The sequence below is a fragment of the Dermochelys coriacea genome, chromosome 1 (genome assembly GCF_009764565.3).
Source record: "Dermochelys coriacea isolate rDerCor1 chromosome 1, rDerCor1.pri.v4, whole genome shotgun sequence".
Taxonomy (NCBI): Eukaryota; Metazoa; Chordata; order Testudines; family Dermochelyidae; genus Dermochelys; species Dermochelys coriacea.
Genome location: NC_050068.2, coordinates 99187239 through 99209881, shown reverse-complemented (window position 1 = coordinate 99209881; position 22643 = coordinate 99187239). Strand labels below are relative to the sequence as shown.

General features: G+C 38.5%; 1 protein-coding gene across 23 annotated transcripts in view; it reads left to right on the top strand.

Moving 5' to 3' along the window:
* The window catches only part of DOCK9 (dedicator of cytokinesis 9), a 336811-nt gene that overhangs the window by 116998 nt on the left and 197170 nt on the right, over positions 1-22643 (top strand). For all 23 annotated transcript variants that reach the window (XM_043504710.1, XM_038385871.2, XM_038385827.2 and 20 more), the window contains 5 exons: positions 3889-3978; positions 5680-5762; positions 9252-9321; positions 14568-14663; positions 16710-16844. In XM_043504710.1, coding sequence (XP_043360645.1) covers positions 3889-3978; positions 5680-5762; positions 9252-9321; positions 14568-14663; positions 16710-16844 — 474 coding nt within the window. The remainder of the gene's footprint in view (positions 1-3888; positions 3979-5679; positions 5763-9251; positions 9322-14567; positions 14664-16709; positions 16845-22643) is intronic.

The window sequence follows — 22643 nt, the reverse complement described above, 5'->3', positions numbered from 1 at the left end:
TCATCGAAGGTGGCTATGCTCCAGAGCAAATCTATAATGCTGATGAAACCGGCTTACGTTACCGTATGCTGATGGATAGAATACTTGTTTCTAGGACTGAAGAACAAAAGGCCGAAGGTTTTAAGGTGATAAAAGAGAGAGTGACAATACTTTTCTGCGTGAATAAAACTGGTTCACATAAACTTAAATCTCTGTGCATAGGCAAATCCAGGTCACCTAGGGCTTTCCACCATAAGAACATGGATTTGCTTTTATTCATTTATCTCCATTCAAAAAATGCCTAGATGACATCGGATATTTTTGAGAAATGGTTTAATAAATATTTTGTACCAGCTGTCTGGAGCCACCTACGCAGACAAAACCTGGAGCCAAAGGCATTCCTTCTACTTGACAACTGTCCCGCCCGCCCACCTCTCAGTTGAGTCCTTAACCAGCAAAGATGGGAAGATAAAGGTGAGCTACCTTCTTAAGAACACAATGTCCAAAATACAGCCCCTCGGTCAAGGCATTATAGCCATATTTAAAATGAACTATTGTAAAGCCTTAATAAAGAAAATTGTTGAGGACAATAGTAGCATAACAGATGTAATCAAGAAATTGAATTTGCTGGATGTATTTAACTTAGGCGAGACAGCCTGGCTAGGAATCACTCCGTCAGTGATAGAGAAATGTTGGTATCGTGGTCTCAAAAGTGCTTTTGTCACTGAAAGCAACGACAACCAAGATAAGGAAGAAGACAAAGATGAGAACAACTTTGAAGCTTTTACGGAAGAAGAGGCCATGGAGGCAGAACGAGTCTACAGGGAACTTATGGCTCAAAGTGGGATAGCTGATGTTCAGGATGGAGGTGGATGCTATGTGTCCAACCTATGAACGACTTAGAGATGTAGATATAATTCATAACATTGCCCCTTAACCACCTGGTGCCTCAGAAAATGTGTCTAACCCTGAAGATAGTGATGAAGAACCCTCGGAGCCACCGCCCAAAGCTTCTGATGCGGTTTTAGGGTTAGAGATTGGTCTTAAGTGGCTAAAAAGCCAGGATGTGGATAGACTGCAGTTAAAATCGATAATTGACCTGGCAAAGAAGAAGGCTCGCAGTAGCATGAAGCAACAAAGGATAACAAGTTTGTTTTTTTTGTTTGTTTGTTTGTTTGTTTGTTTGTTTTAAATTAGAAAAATTTTAAGGGGTGCATCTTAAATAAGAAAGTATCTTGTACACCAAAAAAAGGTATTTACCATTTTATCAGTGTCTCTAAAACTTGATTACTTTACCTTTTTTAGCTTCATTTTAACCTTCTCGAAGTAAAAACTCCCATCTCCAAAATGTTTTCAAACTATTTAATAGTTAACAGTTCATATTACTTAACAATCTACATATAACATAGTTGGCTAAGTGACAAAGTGGCCCATGCTCCTATTTGCTAAAATACCAAAATCCTTTTTTATAACAATTTGTAAGGATGTGTAATTAAAAGCGTTTTGATATTTTATGTGAATTTTGCATTTTCCTAAGCATTACATGCAGACCAAACGATTTATGTATGATGAAACCCAGCCCACATAGTTGCATTTAGCAGTGTTTAGTACCTGTGGTGTTAATATACTATCTTTTAAGTAAGCTTATAAAGGCTTATAGTTGTAATTTAAAGAAAGGAGATACAATTTGACCATTCGCAAAAAGAGAAGGAGTACTTGTGGCACCTTAGAGACTAACAAATTTATTAGAGCATAAGCTTTCGTGAGCTACAGCTCACTTCATCGGATGCATTTGGTGGAAAAAACAGAGGGGAGATTGATATACAATCAATATATCAATCTCCCCTCTGTTTTTTCCACCAAATGCATCCGATGAAGTGAGCTGTAGCTCACGAAAGCTTATGCTCTAATAAATTTGTTGGTCTCTAAGGTGCCACAAGTACTCCTTCTCTTTTTGCAAATACAGACTAACACGGCTGCTACTCTGAAATTTAACCATTGTATAACAGATTTATTTACTGCATACACCGTGTTAGTTCTAACAAAAATGATTTGCTGACTATTAACGGAAATGCTCGAAGCCAAAGCAAGTTCAATATAACGTGGTTTCACCTATAACGCAGTAAGAGATTTTTTGGCTCCCGAGGACCACGTTATATCAGGGTAGGGGTGTATCTAAAACAATATACAATATATTAGAATTTGAAAAAGTACATAGGCAACAAAATCATTAAGGGTATGGAGCAGCTTCCATATGAGGAGAAATTAAAAGACTCTGACTGGTCAGCTTTGAAACAAAATGACACAGGAGGGTGTTATAATGGAGGTCTATAAGATCATGAATGGTGTGGAGGTCAAAAAAAGAAGTGTTTACCCCTTCACATAACACATGAACCAGGGGTCACCCAATGAAATTCATAGGCAGCAGATTTTAAACAACATAAGGAATACTTCATCATACCAGTCAACCCCTGAACTCTTTGCCAGGGGATGTTGTGAAGCCAAAAGTATAACCGGCTTAAAAAAATTAGGTAAATTCATAGGGAATACGTCCACCAGTGGCTATTATTCAAGATGGTCAGGGATGCAACCGCATACTCTGGGTGTCGCTAAACCTCTGAGTACCAGAAGCTGGGATTTGGACGCCAGGAAATGGATTACTTGATAATTGCCATGTTGTGTTAATTCCATCTGAAACATCTGACATCAGCTACTGTCGTAAGACAGGATACTGGACTAGGTAGACCATTGGTCTGACCCAGTGTGGCCATTGTTACGTGAGCCCAGTAGTTTCATGCGAGTATAAAATACATATATTCTCCTCCCTGCCCCCAATCCCCAAAATAGAAAGTGTTTTAGGTAGTTTTGTAAACCCCCCCCCCCCCTTTTTTTTTTTTTTTGGTAAAGGCGAAATTTTGGTTGTAATAGTTGTTGAATCAGTCCATCTGTACCGTTAACACAGTAGATTTAACCTCTCTTTAAAATCACTCAAATCTGTCTCATACTCTACTATTCTTCAGGAACTGTGGTACTGATCCAAAGCCCACAGAAGTAAATGGAACAGTTTCAATGGGCTTTGCATTTGGCTTATATTATTCTCAGTTTCTTTTAAAACCAAAACAAAACAAATCTAAAGTAAAACCACAAACACAAAAAGAAGTGCAGTCCATGTTCAGGGTGCAAATTATATTGTACATTAAACAATTATAATATCAATCAATTCCTAGCTACACTTATTTACAGATCCAGACTAACACGGCTACCCTTCTGATTCTTCACACTAATTTAGTTAGTTAATGTTAATGGTTAAATAACTTCAAATATTTCTCTTCATTATAGGTTTTAAGACAGTTCTGTCTGTCATATTATTCCTCTACAGATTCTTTGCTCTTTTTTTGGTAAGAGGTGCTGTGGTTGGTTGGATTCAACTTCTGAATTCAAATCGGGATTTGAGACCAGAGGTCAGCTTGAGATGCTGTGTGGAGATGCATTCTGCTTTTTTGTTCTCCAGAATCTAAGCTTTCATTTAATAATAATAATAAAAAAAAAAAAGACTGTCTGGTTATGGTTACTGAGAGATCCTCAAAAAAAAAAAATTGTGTAAATGTGTATCTACATTTGCAGAATCTCACAAAATGACTGAGGCATTAAGTGCATCGTTCATTTTAATGGGTACTAAGTCAGATTCCCAGAGACAATACTTTAAATATCAACATTATTAGCAATTTCAGTGCTTCAGCACATTTTAGGTATGTTGGTATAAAGGTGCTTTATTGTTCAGGGAATTTTATCTTTTGTGCTTCAACTCGTTTTGTAAATATAATTCAGAGTGACAGGGACTGGATTTCATTACATTTTACTTGTCTTTTATTTGATTGAAGTTCTCAGACTATTTTTTGTCATTAACAGACAGCATTATTGAAACGTCAGGGTCGATATATATGCTCTACTGTTCCTGAAAACGCAGAAAAGGAAGCTCAAACCTTGTTTGTAACTGAGGTACCATTTATATTTGTGTGTGTGTGTGTGTGTGTGTGTGTGTGCGCGTGCGCGCGCGCGCGCGCGCGCGCGCACACGTAACTAGTTTAGTTGTCTACTTGCTTCCGTAGATTAAATTTCAATAGGGTTGAAAAAATTTACCCAATACTTATTGGTATCTAGTTCTTAAAAAAGACAGGAGTCCCCAGATGGGTTTAAAGGCAGAAACTCAGTGATCCCTTTCTTAGCTGCTGGAAATGAGGGGTAATGTCTTAGCATCATACATGGGAGCAATCTTTTGTATCAGGTATGGCTAATACGAGTCTGAAACTTCTCACCCAGTCTCCTCTCTCGGCTCTTTTGGGTTGTTGGGGGTTTTTCCCTTCCTCCCTTCTGTCTCACCGCTTTGTAGCTCCTCACAGTTTTCCCATCCACAGCAAAGTGAAATTGGCAGAATTCCGGTCAGTGTCGCTGCTTCAGAATAACATTGGGAAGGAACTATGGAGCTGACTAGAGACTGGTTAATTTCACTTTCTTGCTGATGATTTCCACCTATTGACCAGAAGAAACTTTATTCGCCATTGGCAAGACCAGTTTTCAAGTATTTATATCGTAGTAAAATTGGTGGTCATTGTACTGTTTTAGGAACAAGTTCAGGGCACAGACAAGCCCTCACAAACCTTTGTGTTTTGTCCCTAAGGTCGGAATATTTTGTGTCTGTCAGCTATTTATATCTTCTGTACTTTGCAAATGAGACTTGCGTATGGAGTATGTCACAGTAGAGTATATTTGCGGGGGGGGGCTGGTGTGCATGAGTTAAATCATGAATTTTAATGAAAAATCTAATTTATACACACTTTAAATAATTATTTTTTTATTACAAACCAATGTATACAAATGCATTGGCAATATGATAGAGTACATTTTGTGTGAGTGTGTTCATATGATGTCTAAAAACTTCAAGTGTTGTATAATATTGTCTCTTGCAAGTTACTTGAATGTTTTGTTTTATTTTTTTGCTACTTCTGCTAAGACCAAGATAAATTTTTCAGTTAGTTACAGCAACATGGGTGGAGTAAAATGATACTTCCTGTGATCTAGTCCAGAACAGAATGACATAATTGCTTTTCAACAGCTGCAAGCATGCAGTTTAGGTTCAAAACATTCTTGTAGTTTGGGTTAAAAATAGAAAATTGAGTACTTACAATCATAACATAGATTTTAGTTCTTCCAGGATAGAAAGTACTAAGTTGATCCTGCTATTTCGATAGTACATCTGTATTTTTAGGCTAAATATACTAAAGATATTTTATCATGTTGTTCCACCTACATTTAGCTTCTTTGCTTCTCAGGAACTTGGAGGTGATGTTTTTATTTCAGATGACTGGTCTATTATTTTCTGAATTTATAAGTTCCTTATGTTTTTAGCATTTGTTTCCAGCAACTAGTTCATTTGACATAAACACACTTCCGTTTGTTCAGCTTCTGAATCTGAACATTCACCATACTGGTAAGATAAATTTAATGTTTAACAAAAGAAACAAAATGTGACATTCACAGAATAAACATTTATAATGCATTTGAACTTGCAATGCTTTCCAGGTAACTATAATAGTTCACAAACAACTGTAATGTAGGAGAGCTGTTACATGTATTTAAGGAATGCTTTCAGCTAAACTTACTTAATTTGATGTATTGTGGCATTTGTTTCCATTAAAATAGTGCATCAAAACCTACAACTCAGACTGGCATGTTGTTAATTATAAATATGAAGACTACTCAGGAGAATTTCGACAGCTTCCAAAGTGAGTATATTATCTGATACTGTTACAGATTTTGAAGTTGCAGAAAAACTTTATACATATTTTTATGACATATTGGGTCATAAGAAGGTCATTTCATGTAATATAGAACCTGAGATCTAGCCTACCAGTGTTAATATTCTGTACTGTACCCTGAGGTTTTCAGGGTGGAATTCATATTGGTTAATTTTTTTTAGCCTTTTGAAGATATAAAAAGCTGTTGAAATGTTATCTGGAAAACAATCATAATAAAGCTGTCTTGGTAATTGTGGGATAACAAGAAGAACTACTTGGATTACTGATATTATAAACATAAAACTGATCATTAAAATATGGTGTGCGTTGTTTTACGCTACTGTGCCAATATAGTCTTTTCAGCATTGATGGCAGCTTCAACAACTTTTCACACGTTTGGCACAGAATCTTTATATATTCTCTCTCTCACACACACACACTTGTAACAGAATGAATGCAATTTTTTTATGTTTATAGAGCATTGTAAGAATACACAGCATTTAAAAACACAGACAAAAGATGGTTGGGGTCTGCATGGAAAGGAGTATTAATGAAAGACAGGCATTGCTTTTCTGAAACTAGGATTTTGTCTCTTTCCATCTTTGTGGTGGGCACACACATTTTCTAGGATGGAGGTTTAAAGTAAAGAGATCAGTTCCTCTTGCTGAAATTGCCTGTGGAGAGCCTCACAGATGTTGCATGCCTCACAGGTCCTGAACCATTTAAAAGCAGGTAACTGATGAGTCATGTGCCTATGTCAACTACTGGACCTAAATTCTGCAGCAAGTATCTCCTTTTCTGAAGTAGTCCCGTGCTGAATTATTTGAGAAACATGTCTCCAAGTAGATGAAAATAGAGGTTGTTTATTGAATTAACTATGAAAATGAATAATACAACTTGTACAATATTTCTTTTGTTACATACTTTTTTTTGCTGACCCAATATTTTCAGCTTGTCACACAATTTTTTTTGTATTGACAATACCACAACTAAGCTGCAGAAGTTTTCAGAGGGAAGCTTTTAACAAATGAGAAGATACAGGAGGTGATTCAGGTTTTGGTACCCGAGGGTTACTGTTGGCATTGGTGAAAGGATCTTCCTTCTTTTCATATTTGGGCACAGGTGGATGTGGCTTGAGAGTTTTATTTTTATTGATTTTTATATTTTGTGTGGCTTGAACTGCTAGGTCTTCTACCTCTGCAACCCTTGACATCAACCAACTGCCACCTTTTCCCTTTCCCAATTCTGTCCCACTATTTATTGCTGCAGATGAAAACAGGGCAAAAGCATGTGAGTTGAATGTTCCCTCTAAAATTATCAGTGAAATTGCTGAATATTTTTACAGTTAAAATTTTGCTGTTAGACCTTAGAGTTAACATGTTGTGGTGAATAAAGGGATTCAGTTCGCTAGCAGATGCTTTTTGATTTGTTGGCAAGATGGGTCTACTAAGTGTTTCACTAAGTACTACATTGGCTCAAATGTTGAATGTTTTCTTTGCAAATGCAAGGGTTAACCTTTTTTATGTAATTTTTTTAAGGAGAAAAGAGCTTAATTCAGAATTGAGCTAGAAATTCTGTGTCCTTTTTTAATTTAGGAAATATTTTAAAATTAATGCCTTTGGACAAACGATATTGTATCTGAATTATCCTTCTCCTCCCCAACTCTAGGTCCCTTTTGTCCTGCAAATTCACTTTATTCATCATGGTTTTTTCCTACTTGTATGGCTTCAACCACTCCTTCATGTACCTAGGTAGCTTTTCTGCTGCCTCTTTTTAGTTCTCTTCCCATAACTTTTCCTTCTAGCATTGTCTTTTTTGAGATGTTGCTTTAATTACGTTTCCAAATACTTGATCTCAAATTAATTAAATGTGATCAGTATAATCATCTTCACAATATTTGATATGTCATTGGTCTTTTTAATCTCTAATGTTTATATTGATTGATAATTTCAGTTTGAAGGCCTCCAACCTTTTAAATCTGTGTTCAGGACTTTTATTTTTACTGTAACAAACTGAATTGTCAAATGACAGATAGATAGTTTTTAAAAAGGATGAATAAATTAAATTCTTCTGTATGAAAATTGGTGAATGTTTTTTGCCTGGTTTCCCTTGGGGATTCCCAAAAGGCAACTCAAACCCAGGATAATTTATGGTGCAATGGCTACAACATTAAATTCTTTTTTTATTAAATAAATAAATGAAAAATGAGAATGAATTTAATCTTGGCAGCAAAGGGTGGCTGTAGCTGCTTGGCCTGGCCATCATTCTGTTCTCCTGATTGGCAGATCCCCAGGTCAAAACTTCTGCCCAGCTGGAGAAACCATGCGATCCACCAAACCTTGGACATGTGGTTTGGACCAAACTGTTCTACACCCTCAGAGAGGGTTCGAGTTGTCACTGAGACAGACTTAGGCAGTCTCCAGCACTCTTAGTCCCAGTTACACATGGAATCTCTCTATTCTGGAAAATATGTGCCAGTTTGCGGGTAACTGCACCTTTGACCCCCCCCCCCCATTGTTCTAGGAATGCTGTTCAGGTTTCAAGCCTTTAGCCTTCACACCTCTCTGGGCAAGGACCTGTGTCCTTCCTCTCCAGACTGGAGTTTTTGGCTGCAGTTCCTCTCCGACCCTTCATTGTGATGAGCCCAAAAGCCAGTCTGCCTAAATCTTAAACTCAATCTTTATAACTGAAGTTCACTCTTTCTCTTGCCTCTCCTCTGGCATTCCTTTAAACTAGTATATGCAAGTCACCCTGGGGACTGGTACTTCCCTAGCGCTGTTCACAATCTTGGACTGTAGTAATCACCCCACACTGATTTTACGGAGGAGTTGTGGTAACCCTCCCCTTATTGAGTTGTATACAGTTCCTGGCCCACAATGGTACATAAAACATTCATAAACTTAGTACAATATTGTCCTAAAAGTACTGCGTGCATATCTGTCACAATATGCTCCTCCCCACCTGCAGTCCTGACCCGAACAACTGAATAAATATACTCTACCTCCACCCACTAAAGACTGACTGCCCTCAAAGTTGCCACAACATAGTGGAACTTGTGGAAACTCAGATGTGGTTCTTGATTGACCCAAACTAAAAATCCAATGATTAATCAGTATAACATACATTCAGAAATTAAATGCAAATACAGTATTTCAAAGTTAAGGATTTGATTGCTTGTCCTAAATCCTATTCCCAGTCCAGAGGGGAATAGAAGGGAAAATTACGGTGCAGCAGGAGGAGAGCACTTACTCAGTCTAAGGCAGCTCTCCCCAAGCCAATAAGAAGCCTGGGCAGAAGATGCAACTGTGGAAAATGGCTTAGGTGAATTCTTTTCCACCAAGGAGCACGTATTACTGCCTATTAATAGTGAGATTTATATTTTCCTTTCAGAATAATTGTAAAAGGTTGGCTACTGAATGATCATGTAAGTGATCACAAAATATCTGAGTATTAAATTTTCTCTCTTTCTTTCTTTAGCAAAGGGACCAAATCAGAGAAACTTCCAGTTCATGTATATGAAGTTGATGAAGAAGCAGATAAAGATGAGGTAAGCAGATAATAATCTATTACTTTCTATTCTGTGAGATTATTTCATTAGAAATAGTCTCTTAAATGTTTATATCAAGTAAAAATAGAGGTTTAATTGGATAATCACTTTAGACTTTAAAAAAGGTTTGAAAGTGGGAAATCTGTAAGTGCACTGGATGCTGGTTTTTAACCAGTCTTGTGTTCCCAATGTCTGTCATATGTATGGAGGAGAAATTCTGATCGAGAGAATGGGTTTGTGTTGGAGGTGAGGGGATTATAACTGGTGAGGGCTGGTTTACACACAAACTTGCACCAAAATAACAAAATTTGCTTTCATTCAAGTCTGTGTGGACACTCATTTTGAAATAAATGTTTCATTTCAGTGTAACTTACAACTGAAGCAAAGTGGAATTAGAACAGTTTTATTCCAAAATAAGAACATCCGTGTGTACGTACACACACGCGCGCACACTTGCACCTGAATAACCAAAAAGAAAAGAAAAGATTAAAAATATTTAGTTATTTTGGTGTCTGTATGTAGACCAGTTCTGAGAATGTCAGAGAAAGCAGGAACTAATCAAAAATGGCTTTTAATTATTTTATTTTAATTATTTTCCTTCCAATCCTCTGCTTCCTGAGAACAGTGGTTTCAGTAGTGCCAACTGGTTTAAAGAAGGTTTCAAACTTCAAAATATATGTTTTTCAACAAAAAAAACTTTCTGTTGACGGTATACATTACATAGTTTTTACCATGCTATATTTTAGAACAAAGGGATTGAATGTTGAGGCTGAAGCCTTCTTATCTCATAAATATTTCAACTCCCTGATAGCACTGCGAAAGCCTTCAAGTAAGCTAACTCAATTTTATATTTCTTATCATATAAGTACTGCTGATAGTAATGCTCACAACTTACAGAATGCTTTTTAATCTTCAGAATACTCATAATCACTAATTAATTGTGTGTAAAATAGAACTATTCTTTGATTGACTCAGTGATGCAAAAATACAAGCCTAACAGTTCAGTCGATAGGGCACTGAATGAGAAGTCAGAAAATTTGAATTCCATTCCTGCTTTGGCACTGATGTGCTTGGTGACCTAGGGCAAGTCACTTCACTTGTCTGTGCCCAAGTTTCCCCATCTGTAAAATGGGAATAATATTTTTAGAGTTCTTGGAGGTGAGATAAGACCTAAATATTATTATTTTGGAAGTCTAGCATTTCTGATGTCGCAGCTCATCACCACAAAAGCTGTTTAGATACCATTAAATGAATCAGGTGGCAAAAGAGCCTGAGTGTGAATAAGAAAAAAATAAACTTTGCTGCAATAGTTATAGTATTTTCTAATAAAGTTAAATAGGTGAAGGAAAAATACCACAACTCAAATACTGTAGTGTAATAAAATTTTGAATGGCAATCTCTCTAGAAGATGTCTGTTTATACATAAATGCCTCTGCAAACAATAATAATAGGAAAAGAAATCCAGAAAAAATGACTTCAGTGGGCAGGTAAAAAGTGCCAAGCAATACACAACTTCATGGATAATACTGACCAAATAGAGCAAAAGGTTTTTCTTCTTTTGGACTGTAAGATAGGCTTTTTTGTGGATAAAAAAAAGTTAGTCTCTAAAATGATTTTTAGATACAAAGCATGTAGAAAACAAAGTTATTAAGTTTGCAGATAATGGAAAAAATTAATGAAGAGCAAATAAGAACAGTGATATCAAATTTGAAAAGAAATGCACATGTACTAATAAAAGGATTTGGATAATTCAAGCTATTGGGTCAGCAGATGGCAAATACTGTTTGATGTAGGTGAATTTTAAAATCAGCCTGAGAGTGAGGAATGAAGCTAGGGTGTAGGTGATTGTTGGAACAATAATCTGTTCAGGAGTAGGCTTTGGATCTTATTGTGGGAAAAATCATTGAAAACATAAACCTAGCATGCAACAACAATACAAATGGGGAAAGGAGCCTATAATCTGTAGGAAACAGGAAGCGAATTTTCAATGCAAAAGCATTGTGCTGTTGGCCAGGGACTGTGCCTTCCTTTGAATTAACAGATGGAGCAGTGTAAAAATGCATTAGCTTTTCACCTCTGGAGACTTGAGTTCAAACTTTCTTATTTTCAAATGGTGGAATAGGTGAACACACACTAATTCAGTTTCTACCACAAAATATTACACAGTTCAGTAGAATTGGCAAACTCAGGTCAACAGAGGCCTGGAACTAGAAAAATAAAGTTGTCTTAAGTCAGAATTTAGGCCTGGTATGCACTGAAAAGTTAGGTCAACTCAGCTACATTGCTGAGGGTGTGGAAAATCCACACCCCTGAGTGCCATAGTTAAACTGACCTAACCCCTGGTGTAGACAGTGCTAGGTTGATGGAAGAATTCTGAACCTCGGGGAGGTGGATTACCTCTGCTGATGGGAGAATCCGTCTCGTTGGCATAGGTAGTATCTACCCTGAAGTGCTACAGCAGGGGTTCTCAAACGGGGGGTTGGGACCCCTCAGGGGGTCGTGAGGTTATTACACGGGGGGTAGTGAGCTGTCAGCCTCCACTCCAAACCCTGCTTTGCCTCCAGCATTTATAATGGTATTAAATATATTTTAAAGTGTTTTTAATTTAGAAAGGGGGCTTGCTACGTGAAAGGGATCGCACTCAGAGGCTTGCTACATGAAAGGGATCAACAGTACAAAAGTTTGAGAACCACTGTGCTACAGTGATGCAGCTACACTGCTGTATCCTTTCAAATGTAGGTAAGCAGTTAGATACCCCTTCTATTTCTTAACTTGTACCAGAGAAAAGAGGGAGCTTGTAGTTGGAAAAAGTGTTCCCCAGATGACTTACTGAGGTATTTATAACATACTTGTGCGGAGATACCTGAGTACTTTTCAAAGCAGTGGGCAGGGATTTGCGAGATTTTTGAGTCAGGCTAGTGAATGTTAACATCTGATGGTGGGTCTCCTATGGCCCAATAGGCTAGGGGTGGCTGGGACTAGGGGCCTGACCAGGAGCAAGCAAGCTCCTCAGTGAGACAAGGAAAGAATTGAGGCCTACTCAGAGATAATAGTAGTCCTGTGGGGGACTGTTGGATTACCACCACCATAAAACCATGTTGACTGGCATTTATGAATAAATAGATTTAAGATTTAATTGTGCAGCCCTCTGCACATTTTTCTGGCTCCTAGCACACATGTATAGGGTGCTGCTAGTCAGAATAAATATGCACATTAATGGATCTTTTAAAAGAATTGTTGTTGTTCTGTTTTAGTCTGTGGTACTAAACAATGTTAATTTGAAACAGTCCCCTGTAGATATACAAACTTCCATCCCATGCCCACTTGATAGCTGGTTTGTTACTTCTTGATATCCAGATATGTTACAAAGAGTATTTTCCTTCTCTGTGCCTCTCTAGAGGGTTGAATCTACCCCTTTCATTCATTCATTCATTCATTCTTTTGTCCTACCAGAATGAGTTACCTCAGCTTGATATGTGGTGCTACACTTGAAGACCACTCAAGCTTCAACTAGTAGTGACTTATTTAACAGTGCTTCTTGTATGGGGCTTGTTACATTTGTGCTCCTTAGAATGTTCTGTTTTAAAATTAATTTTTGGGTGCAATTAAAGGTTTGGTTTTAAACCCAAAAGCCCTTGATAGCTTGGGTTCTATTTATCTGAGGTACCTCATCTCTCATGTTACACCAGGACAACTGACATAATCTGGGACACTCGAGTTTGCAGTCCCTAAAGCTTTGTATATCTGAAGAATTTGCCAGGCATTCTCACATACATCCTACCTGGTTTGGGCTACTGTAAAAACAAATCAGGCCCATGCTCCTGTGGCTGCACAGGCTCCAAGTCTTCTTCTGGTATTCATTTAAGTCCTGGGTCATAATCTTCCAAGCAATTAATGGATCAAGACCTATTTACATTTACAACTGTATTTTCATCTATGAATCCTTGAATCCTATGCTCCTCTGTCCTGGACTTTGATATGCATTTTTCCAAAGTGTGTGAAAGCTGGGGACAAATCGTTCTTGGTGGAGGCGATCCACCTATGGCATGAATTTCCAGAGGAAGTAAATGAATCCGTGGTTTGACCATCTTTAGGAAATGCTGCAAAACCTTCTTCCTCTTTGATAAAACCTTTCTACCACAACAAGAATGACATTCACAACATTGACATACACTCCCTCCTGCCAAAACAACAACAAAATTGGACCTGAAACTAAAATTTAAAAAAAAAATCCCTACCCAAGCAGACTTTCTATACCGGGGTGGGCAAACTTTTTGTCCCGAGGGCCACATCTGGGTGGGGAAATTGCATGCAGGGCTGGGGCAGGGGGTTGGGGTGCAGAGGAGAGGGTGTGGTGTGCAGGAAGGGGCTGGGGAAGAGGAGGGTGTGGGGTGTATGAGGGGACTCAGGGAAGGAGGTTAGGGTGCAGGAGGGGGCTCAGGCTGGGGGTGCAGAGAGGGGTGTGGAGTGTGGGAGGGGGCTCAGGGTAAGGGGTTGGGGTGCAGGGTGCAGCAGGGGGTTGGGGTGTGGGGTGCAGGAGGGGTTCAGGCTTTGACCCGGCGCCGCTTACCTGGAGTGGCTCTGGAGTGGCAGCGGCACGCACTGGGGCCAGGGCAGGCTCCCTGCCTGCCTACCCTGGCCCCACACCACTCCCAAAAATGGCTGGCACCATGTCCTGGGGGAGGGGGGCAGAGGGCTCCGCCCGCTGCCCTTGCCTGTGGGTACCTCCCCCGAATCTCCCATTTGGCTGCAGTTCCCTGTTCCTGGCCAATGGGAGCTGCAGGGGGCAGTGCCTGGAAGCAAGTGCAGCAGATGGAGCCCTCTCCTCCCCCGCCCCCTGGGGCTGCAGGGATGTGGTGCCAGCCACTTCTGGGAGCAGTGCAAGGCCGCGGCGCCGTGGGGGGTGGCCATCCCATGGGCCAGATCCAAAGCCTGAGAGGCCAGATGTGGCCCACGGGCCGTAGTTTGCCCACCCTTGTTCTATACCCTGAAAATGGAAAACAGAGGATTCATGAAATGCACTAAGGACTTAAAATCCGTTAGCAACTGTTATGTGAAAGTTGCTCAGATACCATGGTAATGAGCAACAGTATAAAATCCTAAAATAGAGTTTTGAAGATTATGATAATTGGACTACCTAATTGTAAATTCAATTGTAAAAAGTATATGAAAGTTCATAAAATGTTACAATAATCTATCACAACTGTTGAAGGAAAGCAGTTTCAGTTTGTGCAATTTTGTTTTAGGATGCAGCATCTCTAGGATCTCAGAAGGGTGGGATAACCAAACAAGGATGGCTGTACAAAGGCAATATGAATAGTGCAATCAGTGTAACTATGAGGGTAAGTTTACTGTGCAACACTAAAAGATGACTGTTTATAGATATTTAATATTTCAGTATGATTCTTTGAAAAGTAGATATGTATACTTTGCTTTTGTTAAAAAGAACATAGGGTTAAGAAGGAGAAGCTTCTGCTTACCTTATAGTAGCAAAATATAAAATTAAGCAGAGAAGACTCCTGAAGAGACACGCTCTCAAACCAGGTCTCTCAAGAAAGTTAGGTGGTGTTTTTACAGTCACTTTCAAATTAGAACTGTACTGAAAGATGTAATTGTGATCAGAAAAGTGACCACGTAATATGGAACCTTCTTATTCTGATCACCTCCCTTTTGTATGTTGAGTCTGTTTTGCTTGCTTTATTTTTAAAATTAGATAATTTCTAATTGCTTTTATTAGCACCACAGTACCACCATACAGATATAGAGAGTTAACTAAGATCTGGTTATAAAATCTTACTGGTGTAATTGAGAGAAATGGATACTCAACTTGACTTTCTGATCTCATGCAGGATTGGCAGCTAATATAATTTGTGAAACATTTCATTTATACAAAATTTGCACATTTTACAGATCCATTGAGAAAAACATGGAACTCTATGATGCACTTTCTATAGTAACTTCAGAATATAACCTTAAAAGCCATTGCCATTCATATTATTATTTATGTAATGTATGTTTTATACATGTTTAGTTTTTAAGTTCTGGGGCTGACTTAAAACTTACAGCCAATACCAAGATACGATTCATAAATTGCTCCCTCCCATCCCTATTTTATCAGTATAATGAAACTTTCCCCATTGGAAAATTAAATGGATGTAATTTTATTTGTGTGTGTGTGTGTGTGTGTGTGTGTGTGTGTGTGTGTGTGTGTTAGGTAAAACAGAAAAAAGTTCTGTCTTTAAGCTATGTGTACTGATGGCGTATTACATAATTAAAGCAAGTACAGTAACTGCTCACTTAATGTCCTCCCAGTTAACATTGTTTTGCTATTAGGACGCTAACTTATTAGATAACATACTCCTTTAAAGTCCTGCAATGTTCCCATATAACAGGGATCGGCAACCTTCAGCACGCAGCCCATCAGGGTAATCCGCTGGCGGGGTGTGAGACTTTTTGTTTACGTTGACTGTCAGCTCCCAGTGGCCGCAGTTCACAGTTCCCAGCCAATGGGAGCCGCTGGAAGCAGCGGCCAGCATGTCCCTGCAGGCCCCCCACACACTTCCCGCAGCTCCCATTGGCTGGGAATGGTGAACTATGGCCAGTGGGAGCTGTGGGGGGCTGTGCCTGCGGACAGTCAACATAAACAAAATGTCTCGTGGCCCGCCAGCCGATTATCCTGATGGGTTGCATGCCAAAGGTTGCTGACCCCGCCTTACAATATTCTTTAGCTCCAGCTCCTCCGCCCTCCCAGTGCTCCTGGCAGGGACTGGGTCAGGGCATGGGGGCTTGTCCCGCTCTGCCCACGAAGTGTTCCAGCCGGGGAGCAGGTTGGGGGGCGCAAGGGCTTGCCCTATTCCGCCCGGCGCTCCTGCCGGGGAGCGGGATAGGGGTGTGGGGGCTTGCCTTGCCTTCTACCTGTCCGGGGCCCTGTCAGGGAGCGTGGTGGTGGTGCAGGGGTGTGCCCTGTTCCACCTGCTGGGCTCCTGCTGGGGAGCGGGCAGTGATCCTGCTTCCCAGTTGGCATTCCGGGTGGGTGGAATGGGGCAAGCCCCCACCCTGCTCCCCTACTACACCCCTGCCTCACCAAGCTTCATAATCATCATTGGTGAGTACAGTACTAAATTGTTTAAAATTATTTAAAACTTGTACTGTATATGTATATATAATGTCTTTTGTCTGGTGAAAAAAATTTCCCTGGAACCTAGCCACCCCATTTATTTACATTAATTCTTATGGGGATATTGGATTTGCTTAACATCGTTTTGCTTAAAGTTGTATTTTTCTAGAACATAGCTAGGATGTTAAGTGAGGAGTTATTGTATGGATTTTGAAATATGAAATTAATAGTACTGCTGTTAACAATGCTTTTTTTTTTTTATTTAAACTAGTCATTTAAGAGAAGATTTTTCCACTTAATCCAACTTGGTGATGGATCATATAATCTCAATTTCTACAAAGATGAGAAAATATCTAAAGAGCCCAAAGGATCAATATTTTTGGATTCTTGTATGGGGGTGGTTCAGGTAAATATAATTGAACTGGCTGTTTTTTATATGTTGTGCGTGTAGGTGATGAATTTATTAGATCAGAATTTTTCAAAATCTACATAATTATCCTGGGATATAATTAAACACATGCTGCATACTTTTTAAATAGTCACATAAACAGGCAGGTGCGCTACATGTTAGGAAGAAAAGTAGTTGGATTTTGTAGGTTGTATTTTAAATTTCAAAGTGGTTGTTTTTGAAAATGGACAAAGTCACTGATTTATGTGATGTGTTTATAAGAAACACATGGAGGCAAGTAGCAAGACAAATAAATGAAGACAGCATGGAAAATTAATGAAAGCATAAAATTAAGTTCTATTACATTTTGTGTAGTTACATGAGCTGTAAAATATTTTGCATAGTTTCTTCTGTGGGATTTTAGTTGTGGGAGTGGCATCGTATTCACAGCCACCCTTCCAGATGTTTTCACTTGACCTTTTTACTTTTTAAAAATAAATGTTTGAAGCAAAATATACAACTCTTTGGCCCAAAAGTTTTGCTAGTAACAAGAGCCAGAGGATTGTTTTCATGGAGTTGTGTTTATATGTTTATAGTACAGCATGTATCTGTTTTGTTAGGCAGAGCAGACCTGGAGACAACTGGGTTTTTAGGCTCTTAGCATTAATTCCTGAATCTGGACATAGTAACCTTTGTGGAAAGAATACATCTATAAATTACTTTGTATATGCATTTCCTTTCTTCATTGCATAAACTTGTATAGAAGCTTAAAAAGTTCCACCCAAAATTATTTTCTAAATAGCACAAAAATATTTGAATAAATTGATAATGTAAACTTGGCTGTAAAAGCCTTGTATTTGTAACACAATTACTTATGCATCAAGTTGATCAGATGTAGTGATTTTACCAATATTATCTTGGTTTAGAAAGTTAGTCCTAGTTAAACCCACTGAAACTGTAGTTTGGTTCAAATTTAAATAGAACATGGCAAAGAGTAATAAAAAAGGCATCGTGACCAGAAATCTATCTGCCATGTACCTCTTATTCACTCTTTCCCTGCCCTTCCCTAGCTGTTTGTCACCGCTGACTGAGATGATGTTAAATTCTAGCTCAGTTGTGCCAGTGTTGGGCCTGAAGCACATAGTGTCCCCCTAAACAAGTCCCTTTCGCTGATGCTCATTATGGTACTGTGATATAGATGGCGGGGTGCAGTCTAGAATATTCCATCATTCATAGCATGGTGGAGCACTAAGACTCGGTAGGAAGCAGCTGGCGGGGAGGAGGCACATGGGCCCACTAGGAACAGATGGGCTTGAATTTTTCACCATGAATGTATATTGTGCAGAGGGAAGTGGCAAAGAGCAGACACAATATAGGGAAGGAAAGGTTGCCCACCAAGTGACAGGTTTCTCCTCCCTCTCAACCAAACTCTGTCGTTCCTCACTCTTTAGCTCCAGTGACTTAAACTGAAATCTGAGTGCATTGTCCTGCCCCCCCAGTTAGTGGGTTTTTTTGTTTTGTTTTGTTTTTAAATCTCAACATTCCTAATTTTCAAATTCCAAAGGACAGAAATAGTTCATAAATGTGAGAGCAGAGTTTTTCTTCCTGCTTTAGTCAAGTTCGTTAGTATTTACCATTATAAAGTTTTTGACCATTAGATACAAACATAAAATCAAACTAAGCTGAAATTTGACCTTCAGCAAATTATTCTCCTCTGCCTCTTCTCCCTCCTGAACTTTTCCAACAAAGGTCCTCACTGTGTTTTTTGTGAATGACTGAGGAGCCTCTACTTTTGCCCATTCTAAAGTATCTTCCCTTGAAATCCTGTCCCAGGGTCTCATCTCTGTAGTTCAGGAGCCTTCAGGATAGGAGTCCCTTGTGGAGTGCTTACACGCTTTTGTCCAGAGGGTACTCTCATATTCTTACTGCCTTTATTTCCCTGTTGCACCTAAGGTTGTGAGTCTGTACTCTTTTTATAAGTTACACTAGCATAAGGGAAAAAAAAAACTTTTATAGATACTAAAAATCATAAACTCAGTAAAGACACTGGATTTTATGGCTCATTATAACCGTCTGCAACCCATTAACCCACCTTTAATCTATGCCTGCAGAGATTTTAACAGCCCACTTCACTTTGAGTGGTCTCTTGCAACATGTGTTAACAGTGTGTTCTGCCTTGTATTTAGCTGTGACTCTCTGAATTCTTTTCCCAGAACTGAAGAAGAGCCCTGTGTAAGCTTGAAAGCCTGTCTCTTTCACCAACAGAAGTTGGTCCAATAAAAGATATTTCCTCATCCACCTTGTCTCACAAACAAGACTTAGTTAAAGTTGTTCTCAGCAATAAACTAAATAATATATTAGGAAATACAAAGTTAAGGATTAAAAATATGTGAAGATGAAAACTCTGAATTTAGGAAATGCCCATGCAACCTTAATTTTCCACCTTGTGTGTATGCATTCTGATATACTTTTTAATTACACACAGAAGTGACTATCTATGAAAAGTTTGGTGTAAGTGATTTGCCCAGCATCACATAAGAACTCAATAGCAGAAGCAGGGATAGAATGCAGGTCTCTAGAGCAGCATTTAACTGCCCTAACCATGAGGCTGTCCTTTCTCTTTCTGCAGTCTCCTGCCTCATTCACTACAAACCTTCCAGCTTCTGCAGCAAAAAAGGCAGGGGTCCTACTGACAACAAAATCCTTCACTCCAAAGCTCCAGTTGATCCTCAGAGTAGATCCATCCCATATGCTGAATGAACCAGGGGTCTTGTGTGTATTTAAAAAAAATGATGTATTTAAAAATTATCATAATGCATACTCACAAGGGGGCTGAATTAAAGTTGCATGGGCAACATTCATTCTGGCATTTCTTAAGTGTTTCTTGTAACCTTTTAATTTCCTGATTTTTATGGTTTAGTTTATTAATAAAAGCAAACTTAATGTTAAACAACATTTATTTGTGAATTTCTTAGTTTTTAAATTGAAAATATTTTCTATATGAACTGTTCAATAAGGCACTTGCAAATTTTTTGTCTTCAGTGTATGTTTTATCATCATGGTGTTTGTGATGCTCCTTATTTTACCTCTGTGTCATGTTGACCAGTGTTTTGAAAGTAAACTATATCCATAAACAAAACATGATTTTTTACTGCAACTTCTAAATAATATTTATTTTAAATTATGTAACAAGAAAAATAGGGACTCACTTTTATAATTTCCTGTTTTTTAATGTAAATATTAAAAAAAAAATATAGCCCCCAGTTTGTAAGAAGCATATAAATAATGTATATGAAAAGGAGCTGTAATTTTATCTTATTTCATGTAACCCTTTTTGAGGAAAGTAGCAAACAATTACCCTTTTAAAAGAAATCAAGTAATTTACTACGGTACTAACTAAAAGAGTACAGTGGGAGGTTCTGACAACACAATATGCTTTTATGACAGTTCTCCTGTGACCTTTCTTTGTAATAATGTTAATGTCATCTGATGTAAATCAGTTATCATAGTCAGCTGTTGCCATGACAACCTGGGCCCCAGTGACACTTCCCAGAATGCCAGTGAACTGGAGTGAGTGCGTGACTGATGATCTGTGATGTCTCAGTATTGCCGCTCAGGAAGTGGCAGAAGACAGTAATTGTGCATAGTGTGTGTGTGGGAGGGAGGCAAAATCAGGCTTTTCTGGTGTTCCAGTTTCCCTAAATTTCCTGAAAATAACCTTCAGACAAAACACACACTGGAGACAATGACATACATAACAATTAGTGGCTGAAATTTGGAAATTCCCCATGGCATGTTTACAAAAAAGGGTTTTGTAAAAAGGTGAAACAGAGGTACAGACTCTGTAAAATAGAAAATTCTGACACAACTTTTAACTATTGTCTTGCTACTGGGAGACTAAAATGTATATTCATCAGTTTAAGATTTGCACTTTGACTCATACAACTTTATAATCAATTAAATTGCACAAGCCATTAATCCATGTTAATTTGTCTTGGCACTTTGGATTTAAAGACCACTAATTTCTGCTCCAAATGATCAGTAAAATATCAAAAACATGAAATCTCTCATCAAAACCCATTTTTGCTGAGAAGCCAGGAAGAAATCAACCAATTAATAATAGCTCAATTAAAAAGCAGTTTTGGGAGCTAGAGGAAAAAAAACCCTTTTCATATTATTTTGGACCATGAGGTTGTGCACAGTGACCCTGTGGAGATGCATGGTTTTATTACCATTAATCTTGTCCTGTCTCCCTTGTTTCCCACAATAATTTGCTGTATGCACTTGTTGTATTTTAGTATTTGTATTGCAGTATTGTCTAGAGGCCCAGTTGGGGAACATGGCCTTAGTTCGATAGGAACTGTATGCTCATATACTGAAAAGACAGTCCATAACTCAAAGAAAACATCTATTAAGGCCCCAAATCCTGCAAAGATGCCTTTGTATATTTAACTTAATGCACTGTGAGTAGTCCCATTGAAATTAATAGGAATACTTAGTGTGTAAAGTTAAGCACATGCCAGAGTCTTTGTAGTATAGGGGCACAAAGTACTTGTATCAAATCAGATATTCTTTGTAGCAAGGACTGGATCCTTCTGTGTGTTTGTACAGTGCTTTCCACAATGGACCCCCAATCCTGAATATGGCCTTTGGGGTGCAACCAAAACACAAATTTTAAAAATGTTGAGTTGCACACCCAACAAACTTAAAATAATCAAAACCAAGTTTGCCTTATTTATGAAGTTCATAAGGAGCACATTTCAACTGCTTTAACCTTATCAGCTCTTGTATTAATGAGAAAAACCTTGGTGAGCCCATGCTGCAGTGTTTTTTCAATTAACTGTATAAAAACGTTGCAAATAGAGATGAAATATTCCTTTAGTACACGCATAATGTTGATGTGTGCAGTAAATGGACTGTAGGCCCATATAATGTATGCAGTTTAACCACTTAAATAAACATATAAATAATCTAACCCAAATGAGTCAGTTGTTTTTAGTCTCTTAGGTTAATGCCCTGCAAACTAAGGTCCAGGTCATTCCCTCTGATTAAAAACCACTGAGAGGTGTCTGAAATCATTACAAAGATCCCCTCAGAGTGCCTCCCAAATTGTTTCACTCTCTCTTCCCCTCCCCTCCTTTCCCAATGCTTGCCACAAAACAGACCAAAAGAGCACATCCAGAAATGTGGTATATTCTAGGGCATCTTGCAGGAGGAAAGGAGTCATCTGTAGGGAGGCGCAGTGTATTTGTACTGGCTCTGAACCCCAGCATCCTTCCCCATCCTTGGTAAAGAGGGAGGAAAAAGCTATTTATATATTTTTATTCTCTCTCACTCATATCCTGGTGACTTGCACAGCTCAGGATAGGATAGGATTTGGCCGTAAACTGTGGTCATTGTCGAGAAAGTGACTTTTTAAAAAATGGTAGCATGTTAGTCAACAGAGCTGCTGCCTCTGTTTATCTGGTGTTGTATCTATTTACTTTCATAACAGAAGTAAAGTTTTTACTGTTAACTTTTTAGAGCTAGCACAGCTATGAGAAAGTTAAGTGAATTTTGTTCTGGCTGATATATTAACATAACTGTTAATTAAGCAGATTCTGCCATCAGTCACACTTGTGCTGCATCTCTGAAGACTGTACAATTGGGTAGATGTAACAGAAGGCACTTGAGATTTTGGATTGCAAAATCTTAATTATTAACAGTAATGTACGACAAGAAAAGACCAGAGCTTGACTTTTAGGTACCACACTGATTTGAGCTTGTAAAATAGAAGTAATAAAAGTCTGGATCTTGAAGTTCTGAAGGTACAATTAA